At 39.8% G+C, this 13879-nt stretch overlaps 1 protein-coding gene across 2 annotated transcripts; it reads right to left on the bottom strand.

Moving 5' to 3' along the window:
* Nucleotides 1-1865: 1865 nt before the first annotated feature.
* On the bottom strand, nt 1866-10415 carry SRSF3 (serine and arginine rich splicing factor 3). 2 transcript variants are annotated; one of them, XM_079147032.1, is made up of 6 exons: nt 10262-10415; nt 7375-7582; nt 5998-6132; nt 3806-3844; nt 3480-3566; nt 1866-3334 (listed from the first exon to the last, which is right to left on the bottom strand). In XM_079147032.1, exons 2-6 carry the CDS (start codon nt 7578-7580, stop codon nt 3307-3309), a joined length of 495 nt encoding a protein of 164 aa, XP_079003158.1. In that variant the 5' UTR covers nt 7581-7582; nt 10262-10415; the 3' UTR covers nt 1866-3306. The 2 variants fall into 2 exon arrangements, with proteins under 2 accessions (XP_079003158.1, XP_079003159.1); XM_079147033.1 differs by having other exon boundaries at nt 10213-10359.
* Nucleotides 10416-13879: the final 3464 nt, after the last annotated feature.

Raw genomic sequence — 13879 nt, forward strand, 5'->3', positions numbered from 1 at the left:
AACATTACCGGATTGTTTTATGGATAAAAATATAACTCCAACCCAGTTTTTCTTCAGTGACTTTAATTACAAAAATCTTTATGTTCTCAAAAAAAAAAAAAAAAAAAAAAAGGAAAACCAGAAGGCAACAGTCCAGCAGTACAAAAATATACAACTGGAAGAGAATACCAACTAAATCGGACAACTAAAATCCCATCCAAAGATTATGAAAATAAAAGCACATTTAGACCAAGTACTAAACCAGTGGTCTTACATAACCAGGGATGTTTATTTTATTATCTAGAACTCTTCCAAATTACATAGGACTAGATCACTCTGGAAAACTATGTCAACAGGCCTATAATCTGGCTATGTATGCTTTGAAAGATCTCTACAATTGACATCATTCCTGATTAAGCAGCACTGTACCAAAATGAACCAGAGCTCTAATATAATAAAAGGCAGCCAGGATCTCCCATCCGACAGATATACGCTTAAAGTGTGAACTGCTACTGACTGCAGTCTAATAGAGTATAGATGCCATTTACAGATCACATGATCTTTAAAGATCTGTAACATATTCAAGTATATAAATGGCTAACAGGTATCTAAATCCCATAAAACAAAAATTTCTAATTTATACATTGTTTTGAACTTTCAAAGACATGGAGGTCAGCAGTAACCCACAATGAAATGAGAACCAAAGATCGACCATCTTTTAACTGTTAACTCCTTAAATCATCACTAGGTACTACCAGTGACCTCTAGTGAGCATGTGTAGCCATCGCACAAGTCAAAGTTGTGATTCCTTTCACTACACTCAACTTAGAAAATGGATGATTTGCTAATGTGACCTATAATTTTAGCAATTACAGGACAGTAAAATTTCCAAATAGCCAAAATCTAAAATCTCAAATCAAGATTTGAACAATTTTCACATCCTGTATTTTTTTTTTTTAGTGCCAGGGAATGAACCCAGGGGTGCTTACCTGAGCCACATACCCAGCCCCTTTTTTATATTTTATTTAGAAACAGGGTCTCGCTCAGTTGCTTAGGGCCTTGCTAAACTGCTGAGATTGGCTTTGAACTTGGCATCCTCCTGCTTCAGCCTCCTGAGCCACTGAGATTACAGGCATGTGCCACTGTGCCAATTCATATCCTGTATTCCTATAAGCCAAGAAATTATTCTAGGGTTTCTGATTAAAAATAATTACAAATTAGTGACTTCCATCACCCAAGTTACAACTCCCTGGTCAGGTCAAATTTCAGGTTCTGAATTACTTCTATATTAGACACATTATATTCACAATCAATTACCTTTTTACAGAAACCTTTGCAATTTAAGACCCCACAAGTTGTATGCTGCCAAAAAAAAACCCCAAAAGCCCACCAAAAACAAACAAAATCAACATCCATTTGGAAAAGTGGTTTAGCTGATTTACCAATAACTTTCTATAACTTCTTAGGTATCTCTTGGTTTGTTGCAAGCAGAACAGGTCTTAGCATATGGAGAAATACCAGAAGACAAAAGGTTCAAACCTGGACCTCCTAGTCAGTCTCAAAGTATCCTCCCTTGATCATGTGGAACTGTAAAGGCTCATCTCATACGGAGTCTTCCTGACACCAATTCTGGGATTTGTGTGAAAGATTCATAGGACCATGGAAATAATTTGTCTTTTATTCATTTTTTTTGGTGTGTGTGGTGCCAGTGACTGAAACCAGTGTCTCATGTATGGTAGGCAAGTGCCCTATCACTGGGTTACAAGAACCTAAACCTTAGCATTCCCTTTTAGAATGAACTCAATGCAATGACTTTAAAGACAAAGTCAGTACAATGTGATCCAAACTGTCTTCAAAGACCAAATTTAAGGAAACTAAGCCACAAAACTGTTGCATTATGATTTAATCTAATTGCACAAAAAAAATTGAAATTACAACTCCTCCAGATTTCTAAGAGGAAGGTTATGCATGCCTCCATATTCAATTCTGCACTGTTACATTTGAACCATATTGTGAATTTTACATCATGATGGATCAGTTTGGAATTCCCATGCAACACCTCAAATTATAAAATGGAAGCAATTTTTGAAACTTTGTGGAAGTTTTCATGCTAAAGATAAAAGCCATTTTTATGGGCAACTTACTTTGGACACAATATGCTAGGCTGTTGCTTACTTTAATGTTAGTCACCAAATATCACAGACCTTGAACTGGCTTCGACGCCTAAAAAATGCTTAGCTAACAATAAGGTGACAACCAAAAATTCCCTTCACTTCAGAAGACTAATCCATTAGTGCCTCTCAGTTGTGTTTCTTATAAAACAAGAACTGTGCAATCAACTGCTTTCTATGGGACAAGAACAATGGTAACAGTGGGTTCAACTGACTATTATACAATTATGCTACTATTTTATTAATTCAAAAGCACTTTACAAGAAAATATAAGTATGGCTTCCAATAGGAATGTTATACCTGGACTTGGTACCAAGCTCAGATTTGAGTTTGCAAGGAAAAACAGGCTTTCAAGTTAAACAACAATTTGTAACCAAAACTTTAATCCCAAGGATTCTCACAAAACATATTACAAATGACAGCATGAAAAAAAAATCTTGCACAGTAACTTAGAAGTTCAGCTCTACAATGTACCCTTAAACTGGCAGGACATTGGTATTTTAAAATCTCAAATTTCCAAATAATGAATGTTACAAATAGCTATGTATTCACATATAAGCAATCACATAAGAACTTATGACCTAAGTAAGCAAAGGTAAACTTTCTTGAAACAGATTCTATACCAGCTAGGCAACCTGTGCCCAGGGTGAAGACTAGTTGGATTTTATAAAACCTCTAGTTTAATGGTGCCGATTTTATCTTTACCTGCTTGCCTGTGTTCACAGCTGCATTTCAAGACTGCTTATTCATCTACACCTGCACACTATATTCCAGCTATGAAAAAAAGTAAATCTTAGTTTGATTTTTTGCCAGTTTTGTTCCTGTAACATTAGAACATCACACTTTAACTGGGCAGGATTTAGAGGTTTATTTTCAGTCTATGCAAGACTAAAGTTCAAAGCAAATTCAATTTTGCTTAAGGGAACATTGTAAAGTAACAATTCTTGGTATTACATGCCTCATATGATCCATTTCAAACCATAGAGAATTACATCGTTATGTGTCACTGTTCCAAGAGACAAATAAATTTGAACAGCTAAAACATCTTAAAAATGCACCAAGCTTATGAAGTCTCAAACAAAACTTGAATTTTCTGTACATACTCCTGTCAAATGAAGTTATTTCCTGTACACCACTTCTCTTGCAAACTGGTCTTCTATTTCCTTTCATTTGACCTAGATCGGCTAAAAACAAGAACAAAAAATAAAACTTGATATTTGTAACTTGGTTACTCTTAGTGACATATAGCATCATCATAAAAAAAAAAAATATGGCTTAGAAGAGACTATGCACATTCTTAAGCAGTGCCAAGTTCTTTAGACAGCTTACCTACGAGACCTAGAGAAGGATCGGGACGGCTTGTGATTTCTCTCCCGAGACAGTGATCTCTCTCTTCTCCTATCTCTAGAAAGGGACCTAACCGAAAAGAATGAATGTTAGAGCAATTCACTTATGATAACTATACCCAGCAGAAACATTTTCTAAGTCTGAAAACTCAAAGCAGGTTCCTGCTACAACTTAACACTGGCTTTATATGCCATTTGATTCACTACTAAAGTCAAGGTCTATCCCATTAACCAAGTCATTTTGAAGAAAGCAAAGGAATGAAAACACTGCCATTCCTGAGAATGTGGCTTAAAGACAAATTTAATTACCTGCTCCGGCTGCGAGAGAAGCTTCTCCTTCTTGGAGATCTAAAAGCAGAAACAGGAAAATTAGCCTAACTGTCAATTACTATTAATGGCGTGAGGCATTTCCCAACTTTTCAATCTCACTGTTGGGCCCAGTGAATGTGCCGAAGAACTGGCACCCATCGTCCAAAAATAAAAAAAGAAAAGAAAAAAAAGGCACAGAAGGATTAAGGAACAAAAAGCTCAAGTGAAAAGCAGGTATTCCAACCATGGATTCATTTTAACAAAGAATGCTTCACAGCAGATCTGTCCAATGCAAAACTTCATGTCAAACTAACTTCACTACCCAAACACCACACCAAAATGTAGTCCCACAAGTAGTTCCAAAAACAGTACCATAAACCAGTATTTGGAACCCATGCAAACCTATAAGTCCATAACAAGACTTAGGTACCAGGTGGATAGTGTAATTTTGTGAAAACGCGATAGGTGTAAATATTGATGCCACTTAGTGCTACATTAGAACTGCATTTGTGATCGTCACATTTAAGAGTGTGTTTAGGCTTATCAAATTACCTTAGCTTGGCCCACACTTCACCCCCAAATTTTTAAAATTTTGAAAACTGTTAGTAAAACCATTTAAAGGTGATAGGATTCAACAAATTTTTGCTAGGAAGAAAAGCTAAAATCTGTTAGAGATATTAAAATTTTTAGTTTGGCATCTCACACATGCAAATAAGTTCCAGTTGAAGGTCTAGTTACATTATGAGTTCCCTATCACCCTTAAAAGTTTTTTTCAAGCAATATATATGTACGTTACCATTCAATTATGCACAGCCAGCCTTTGATCCAGAAAAAAGAATTACTTTAAGCCGCTTACTCCTTATTTTAACCAGCAGTAAACTGTATAAGCAGGAAAAACTTACTAGTTTTGGGTTTCAACAAGCTAGAAATGGTGAGGTGAGGCTGCCGGACTGACGGCCAGGAAGAATTTGCTGAAAAGGTTTTGCCAGATGTTGCGTTGGATTTAGTTGGTTGGCGAAGGGGGTGTTGTGGATTTTTCCTGCTTTTTTGTTAGCCGAAGGCTGCTGCTGTAGTTGTTGTGAAGACATTTGGTAAATAAACAGCTGAGCTGATTGGCCAGGAATGTGTGGGCGGTCGAGGTGGCTGCTGCCGATTTGGTTAAGGTTGGAGAGAAGGCTGAGAGAAAACAGCATGCTCGGGAACCAAAGGGCGGTGCAACCTGACGACTGGCCAGCCTGGGTCATGTGAAACGACACCAGCCAAGCTGAATGGGGCGCGCTGGTCACATGACGCTGAAAGGGCTAGTTGACTGGCTAATGCAGATTCAGAGGGTGGTGAGAAGAGACATGATGGTGACTCTGTAACGGGGTTCATTTTTATTAATAGATGGACCAAAAAGCACAAAAAAAATGAAAAACAAGCCATCAGTACAACCATCTATTAGCTAACAAATACTCTTTATTATGATGGGCAACAGTGTGTTGTTTTTCAAAATAGCAAAAGGGGCAAGATTTTGAACTCCTATCTCCTAGGACTTCACTCACCTGTAAGAGGTAAATTTAGTCCTATAGAAACTATTTTGGAGGTTTGAGGAGATGTGGAGTTAGAACCCAGACAATACTGCCTGGTCCAAGAATGATGCCATTTTCAATTATAAAAAAACTGAATTCTCTCCTATTTGGGATTGAAGAACAGATGACTGGGATTACTTCGTTTTTAGCCCCCTTTATTGGTCAGTGACTTAAGTTAGTTTCAGAATGATTTCTACTTTACCAGTTGTAACATTAAAACAGCTGCCTGTTTGATAAATATTACAATTGTGCTAGTAGAAAACACATTTTTGTGAAGAGCTAGAGTTGAATGTAATGTTCGTCATTATGGAGTCAAGAAATGGAAAAAGGCCTAAACTGAAGTATAAGGGAAGACTTGGAAAGATGCAACTAGAAGATGAACTAGAAGATAGATCCAAGATAGAAGTTACTGACTACCAACATGAACAGTGACCTACAGACAAAAAAGCCAACACTCAGCACAACTCACATACCCCAAACTACGCCCAGGCAATGTTTCGTAGAAACCTCCGAATCTTCACAGTAAGTTTAAAACCCACCAACAAACTTTAGGAGAAATACCTGCTCCTACTAGCTACTCCATTACACCAATATCTCTAAAACACGCTCTCTCTCAAGTACCTGCGGCGGGGTGGAGGACTCCTCCTACGATAATCATCTCGAGGGCGACGACCCCAAGAGGGAGGTGGGCCACGATTTCGACTTCTTTTTTCACCATTCGACAGTTCCACTCTTACACGGCAGCCACAAAGTGTTCTATGGAAAAGCAGAGATATCAACTTTATGGTTCTATTACAGGGAAAAGTAAATTTTCAGTTATTTCCTTCTTGCAAGGGACACATCTGCAGGGCTACAGATCTTTTAATACCGAAACAAGTTTTGGTTTCCGTTTTTACTTTTTTTTTTTTTTAAGTACTGCAGATTGAATCCAGGGCCCCTTTACTAGTGAGCTACATCCCAAGTCCTTTTTATTCTTTGAGAGTGTCCAAGTTGTTGAGACTGGCCTTGAACTTCCTATCCTCCTGGTCTCAGCCTCCACAAGCGCTAACATCATAGGCATGGACTACTAGGACCATCCCAGTTTCATTATTTACCTAAAGTATAAAATGGTTGCACTCAACTCCCAGTCTAATTTCAAATTAAATAGAACAACTAAATGGGATTCTCTAAAGCACCAGTTCACAAGAAACCAACTTTCTTCTATTTTTACACTTGTTAGAACAAGTATGATTATTAAACTCAACATTAATTTGTAACACTTATAACTTAAATGTGAAGATCCCTGAATTTATCTTTGAAGAACTAGTTGACTTCTTCCCTGGAGGTAGGTCCAGCATTTACTTCAGTTACTTATTACTCAACTCACTCTCCTCCAACCCTCTCCAAGTAAACAGGACTCTAAGCCAAGACGGACCATTTTGGGCATTTTTCTCCCCTCAATCACATTAGTGTGCATGTAAGAAATTAAGACCGAGAATAGAAAAAGACAGTCGTCTCCCCCTTTTATGTGTCCACAGTCATTAAATTTCAACAAGCCACTGTATCTGGACAGTAAGTGAAAAGAGATGTGCCCTGGAAGACTTACTGCAGTCTGTAATGACCTTTCATATGACTTTAGAGCCAATTCTTAGATCCTCTTTTTTAAATTATAACTAAGGAGAAAAGAATCTGATCTAAGGCAGTATGACTTGCTTCAAGAAAATCTGAAACAAATTTTTGGATCAATGGTTTTCCTTGGTTTTATGAACTGATTTTTAAATGCCAGAAAGTGAGAAGGTTAACACACTTGTTACTCTAAGGTTCAGTCAGACAGTACTTATCAGCTAGTAGGACATTATAAACAAAGGGAAATGGTAACTGATTCACACTTCCTAAATAAAATATTTCAAACATGTAAAACACTACACTAAGTCGCTGCATAACAACAGAAATCTTGAAGGGGGAAAAAAAAACAGGCAACACATTTTCCATTAGTATACATTTAATCTTCTAAATTACCTTCCATCTAGCTCTCGGACAGCATCAGCTGCATCTCGGGGATCTTCAAATTCAACAAAAGCAAAGCCGGGAGGGTTCCTAGCAACCCACACACTTCGGAGTGGTCCATAGTAGCCAAAAGCCCGTTCCAATTCGGTCTTGTTGCCATTGTTTCCAAGATTACCTACATAAACCTTACAGTCCAATGGACAAGAATCACGATGCATTTCTGTAACAAACAAAAAAAAGTATTCAAATAACTTAGTTAAAAAGAGATCCCAGGAAAAAAAATTACAAAATATTAAAAACCAAACTAGTAGCATTATTCTTGAAATACCCATTTCTTGGGCTGGGGATGGAGCTTAGTGGCAGAGTACCTGCAAGTTGAAACCTTTTGTGTGATTCCCAGCACTGTCCCCACCAAAATAAATCAATTTTCCCTTTATTTTTACTAACAACCCCCAGGAAACTAGCAAATTAAAAAACAAAAAAGCCTCCTTAGAATGTGGGGGAAAAAAGAAAACCCTAAGGGATCAATTACCACAATCTGGACCATGAGAGTTGAATTTCACCTCATTCATTAAACCCTCAAAAAAGAGCCTCTAAGTGAGTTAGTAAAACCTGCTCACAAAAACTTTCAGGGAGTCAAAAACCATGTTAATAAACATGAAAGCTAGTACACAGAGTTCCCCGATTTTTCATTTTCTTTCTTATACCAGGAATTGAACCCAGTGGTGCCTAACCACTCGAGTCCCCAGCCCTTTTTTTATTTTATTAGAGACAGGGTCTCCCTAAGTTGCTGAGGCTGACTTTTAACTCGCCATCCTCCTGCTTCAGCCACTAGAATTACAGGCATGCCACTGTGCCCAGCTTCATTTTCCTAATATGTAAAATGGTTAAGCTTGATCCCTAGTTTAACTTCAAATCAAATGTAATAAATAAGATTTGTTACTCTCTTTCACCCTTCTTCAGGTCAACAGAGCAAAGACATAAGACTGAAATCATTTTGGCCATTTTACATCATCCTCTCCAGCTAAGGATACTGCTCACTGTTAAGAGACCTCACCTAGCATGCGCAAAACATACACACACCTCACCCCCTTCAATCCTCACACAGTAGTTGGCATGTACAAAATCACAGCCAAGAACAGTTTTTAAAGAAAAACCAGTCTTTATGATTCCCCATCATTTATCCACAGCTATTAAGTTTCAATGATCCACCACATTTGGAACAAAGTGTCTTCATAAGCCCAAACTTAACCAGCTTTAATGAAATACAATTTTTTTCACTTAAGAAAGCTTTCCTTTCCCACAGTAAAAAAAAATAAATAAAATAAAAAAACTTCCTTGATATGATTCCACTGTAACTTCCTTTTTCTATATGAACAATGCTAATATGTCATTACATCAAAACTGTATGCAGTACAAATTCCTCAAGAAGCAAAACCAAGTGTTCCAGCCCCACCACGACCATTAAAAAAAAAAAAAAAGGTAACCTCAAGGATGTACTGTTAACAGCAGCCTAAAGATGTTAATCCAAATGCCCAACAACAGATAAATGAATAAGCAAAACATGGTATACTCGTACAGGGCATAACTATTCAGAAAGGAAGGGCTAACAAACGCTACAAAGTGGATATGGAAAAACCTGGAAAACATGTTAAAGCCGAAACAAAAGTGCACATGGAATATCCAAAACGGGTAAAACCAGAGACAGATTATGTCTTGTTAGGGGTTGGGGGGAGGGGGGTTGGGAGCAACTGTAATGGCTACAGGTCTCCTTTAGGGCCATCATGGAAATGTCTGGGGACTAGATGTGATGGCTGAACAACACTGATTGTACCAAATACTACTGAATCATTACACTTCAAAATAAATCTTATGTAACTTTCACCTCAAGAAAATTGTTACAGCCATAATTCCAGCAACTTTAGAGTCTGAGGCAGGATTGATCAAGCTCCTGGTCGGCCTTGGTCATTTAACAAGACCATGCCTCAAAATAAAACCTAACAGCTGGGGATAGTTCAGTGATAGAGAGTCCCTAACCCTAACCCGCACCCCCCCCTCAAAAAAAATGCGTTACAAAAAGAGTATTCGTTATGCAAAAATTCACTGCATTGAGGCTTTATTTTGATGAACCTTGGATACTGAAAGTCACTTCGGCAATAAATTGTTTGATCAATTATGTACATAAAAGCAACGTACTCAATTCATCTTACAGACTTTTTGCACGCACGTTTTTCTTACTCTAAGCTTATCTAATTAAAAAATCCAATCCAGACACATCCTTTTTGCCGTGACCCCACCCTATGCCCAGGCGTTAGTTTTGAGACACAACCTGATGAAAACCGATTTTTAAAACTCTTCCGCGCCCAGAGTCAGGCCTATGAATGGGAAGTAACTTTAAGAACAATGCAACTCAACTTGAAAGACGGCAGTACGTTTAAGGGGGGAAAAAACGGTTAAGATATAGACTGTAAAAAAGTCCAATTAAAATAGCATAAAACTACAGGTGAGTACGGAGGCCATTTCAAATGGGCAGTAAGGCCCAGTCTCTAATAGTGACTCGAAAAAAATCTTGAGCAGTCCCACGAAAACAAGGAGCCAGATGAGGGGGGGAAGGCGCCATAAAATTGAAAGGCCGCGATCTGAAGTGCAATTCGGTTACCAATCCCCCTCTTCGCCCCGAGCCCCGGGGTAACCCCTCATGTCCCCAAAGGGGTAAGAACACCTCCTCCCACAGCCAGGAAACATCCTCTGACGGTCCCGGAGCCCCCGCCGCCGCCCCGTGCTGAACGTCACAAAATGGCGGCGGCGCCTCTTTGTCTCAATCTGGCGCCGCCATTGAGCGGGCCCCACCTTCGTTCTGTTAAATTCCACTTCCCTTCTTCCCCCGCAGGTCTCTCACCGAGATCGTGGGTTAGGAATGCGGAGGCTCAAATCCACACGATCCGATGGGTCTTGCCGCTCCTACTTCGGCTCAGCGTCCACAGATGCCCAAGCTCACCCGGCGTCCACGAAATGGCGGACCACCGCCTTCTCCTCGCCTCTATTTATACCCCATCCTGTAGTCACGTGATTGGACGAGCTCGCCCAATGAGAGGCGACGGAGGCCGTGACGTGGCGTCTACAAACGCAGCAAGAGTCGCGGTTGCTGGGAGCGCGCTCCGGCGGTTCCGTCAGGTGGGTGGAGACGTGTGGTGGCGCGCGTTGGTGGCCCCAAGCCTGCCGCTCCCTCGGATGTTGTCCCCGCTTTGTCGATCACCACGTTATCCACAGACCTATCCCCCGCTTCCATCACGTAGGGCGCGGTTTGATAAACACCACCATCGCCGTTAACTCTGAAGCCCTGATTATGGAGTCTTTGGCTCCAAGCAAGCTTAACGCATCGGATATATTCATTTATCACCCTGGTGAGCGGTTGGGCTGAAACTAAGAGCATCGCGTTTACCAGCGCTACAGAAAGTTGATCCCAAGGTCACGGACCTGTCTGTGATCCGCTGGCACAGAATGACTGCTCGGGTGCCTACTTAGGGAAAAGCCTGATCCTGGAAAGTTTTCCTGCTTCTCACCCCAACCTCAGGATTTGGCACAAAAGGCAAATCTGGAAATGATCACCGTTATCAAGTAACACGAAAGGGACATTTTTAAGATTTAATTTAAATTCTGTGACCCCAACCAAATGCCAGGAAGGGTATCTCGGCCTTTCTGCAAGCAGCCCTTGCCCTGCCTGGCAAAGGCTGCTGAATTTACCTGGACCACAAGATTGGTATTGGAGGCCAGGTGCCATGGCATTCTGCCCGCAATCCCAGCAACTCGGTAGGCTGGGGCAAGAGGATCACAAGTTCCGGGGCAGCCTGAGACATTTAGCCAAACCCTTCTTCAAAATAAAAAATAAAAATAGCTGGGGATGTGACTCAGTGGGTTCAATTCTCCGTACCAGAAAAGAAAGAGGAGGAAGAGGAAAGAAAGAAAAAGTTCTAGATACAAAAGAAAAAATTTAACAAAGCACAAGGAAAAAAAATAAAAATCTGAATACAGAAATTATTCCCCCCTCCCCCACTAGAAGTTGAACCCAGGGGCATTCTACCACGGAACCAGATCCCCCGAACTCCAGCCCTTTGTGTTTTTTATTTTGAACTAAGTTGACCAGGCTAGCTTTAAATTTGAAGTCCTCCTGCTTTAGCCTTCCAAGTCACCTATACTTGTCACTCCGTCAAGTTAAGAACCCATGGTACTGTTATCTTCCAATTCTAAAACCTCCCCGTTACCAATTCGCTAAACCTGTTTTTCCTTTTAATTTTTTTTTTAATTTAAGAAAAAAGTGTTACAGATGACCAGGTCCTAATAGTTATGCATAAGATTTAATATTTTAAATATTGTGATTGAATTCCAAGTTTCTATAAAGGAAAAATCTAATAAGAGCATGAACCATAACAGTAGTTCATTACTTGATTTAGTCAGGGCCCTGGCAGGAATCCCAAGGCACACTGCAAGGGTTAACCACCGAGGGAATTATTTACAAAGGTGTAGGCAGAGGGAGGGAGAATCCCAGAGGCAACCTTCAGTCCCTACAGGGGCAAGACAGGGAGCAGGGTTACCGAATAAACCAGGTGCTGTAGCTATGGAAGAGAGGATAGTATGACCTTAGCTAGAGGAATTGTGGCAGCCCCAATTAGGGGGATTTAGGGGAACAGTAAGTGGACCACCCTCGCGTCCCATGTTTTTCTGTGGTGCTGGGGATAGAACCCAGGGCCTCACAAAAAAAAAAAAAAAAAAAAAAAACAGTGGTGGCTGAAACACTTTTTTAAAATTACATGTGTGGGAGTTGAGGGTGTAGCTCAGTAGTAGGACACTAGCCTTGCATGCAGGAGACCCTGGTTTGATCCCCAGCACTAGAAAAAAAAAAAAACAAACAATGGGGCTGGGGAGATAGCTCAGCTGGTAGAGTGCTTGCCTTGCAAGCACAAGGCCCTGGGTTTGATCCCCAGCACTGCAAAAAATAAAATAAAAACCGACAACAACAACAAAAATTTATGTGACTCACATTTTCTTTTAGTTATAGATGGACAAAATACCTTTATTTGATTGATTGATTGGTTTTATGTAGTGCTGGATCGAACCCAGTGCCTCACAAATGCTAGGCAAGCACTCCATGAGTAAGCGACAACCCTAAGCGATCTCAGATTGTGGTCATAATTTGTAATTTGAGGTACAACCGTGAAACTATCATGAATTTCATCTTCACATTTTCATAGATACAAGATTCATTCTTACATTCATTCAACAGTGTTGACAAATACAAAATATCCCCAAACAATTACAACAAAAAATCATTTTAAAACATATATATCAGCATGGTGTCACATGCCTGTAATCCCAGTGATTTTGGAGGCTGAGGCAGGAGAATTACATGTTCAAGGCCAGCCTCAACAGTTAGTGATACCCTAAACAACTTAGTGAGATCCTGTCTCAAAATTAAAAAATAATAAAAGGGCTGGGGATATGGCTCAGTGATTAAGCACCATTGGATTCAATCCCCAGTACCCAAAAATGAAACAAAACAAAACTCAATTTCCATATCCTGGACAACTATGTGGAAATAGTGTTTCTACAGATCACATAGTTTTAAACTTTTTTTTAACCTACTTCCTTTGATCTTTGGGGGAATGGTACTAGGGATTGAACCCAGGGGGGCTTTATCACTGAGTTACATCCCCAGTCCTTTTTATTTTTTATTTTGAAACACAGTCTCCCTAAATTGCTGAGGGTCTTCCTAAATTGGCCAAGCAGGCCTCAAATAATCCCTGGGACTACAAGCCACCACCAAGACTGGCTAACTTAATTTCCTTGATATTTTGACAATAACACCTTTCCCTGTTTTGTGTATTTTTGTTTTTTTATTCTTGAGGCAGGGTCTGGTTATGTTGCCCAGGCTGTCCTCAAACTCCTGGGCTCGGGTGATCCTTCTACCTCAGCCTCTTGAGTACCAAGAATGCTGGGACTACAGGCATGTGGCATGTGACCCCTGGGCTTCTGTATATTTTTTAATCATGTTTTGTTTTGTTTTGTTTTGTTTGTACTAGGGATTGAACCCAGGGGAACTTTTACCACTGAGCAACATCCTCAGCCTCTTTTGAGACAGAGTTTCACTAAGTTTCTGCCCTTGAACTTGTGATCCTCCTACCATCAGCCTTCCAAGTTGCTAGAATCACAAGCATCATCACAGGCTAACAATGATATCTTTATTGTACTTAAAATGAAAAATAATTCTTTATTATCAAATAGTCGAAGTTCAAATTCCCTTCATTGCCTCAAATATTTTTAGAATTGGTTGATTTAAATTCTGATCTAAATAAGATCTACACATTGCATTTGATTGATACAGTTCTAGTCTCAGTCTGTTTCTATAGGTTCTTCCGTTTCTTTCTTTTTTTTTTTCTTTCTTTTTTTTTTTGTGGTGAGGGGTATCAAACCCAGGGTGTCTTGCACATGCTGGGCAAGAGCTCTACCACTGAGCTACCTC

This window comes from Sciurus vulgaris (assembly GCF_902686455.1).
Source record: "Sciurus vulgaris genome assembly, chromosome: 7".
In the NCBI taxonomy this organism is placed as follows: domain Eukaryota; kingdom Metazoa; phylum Chordata; class Mammalia; order Rodentia; family Sciuridae; genus Sciurus; species Sciurus vulgaris.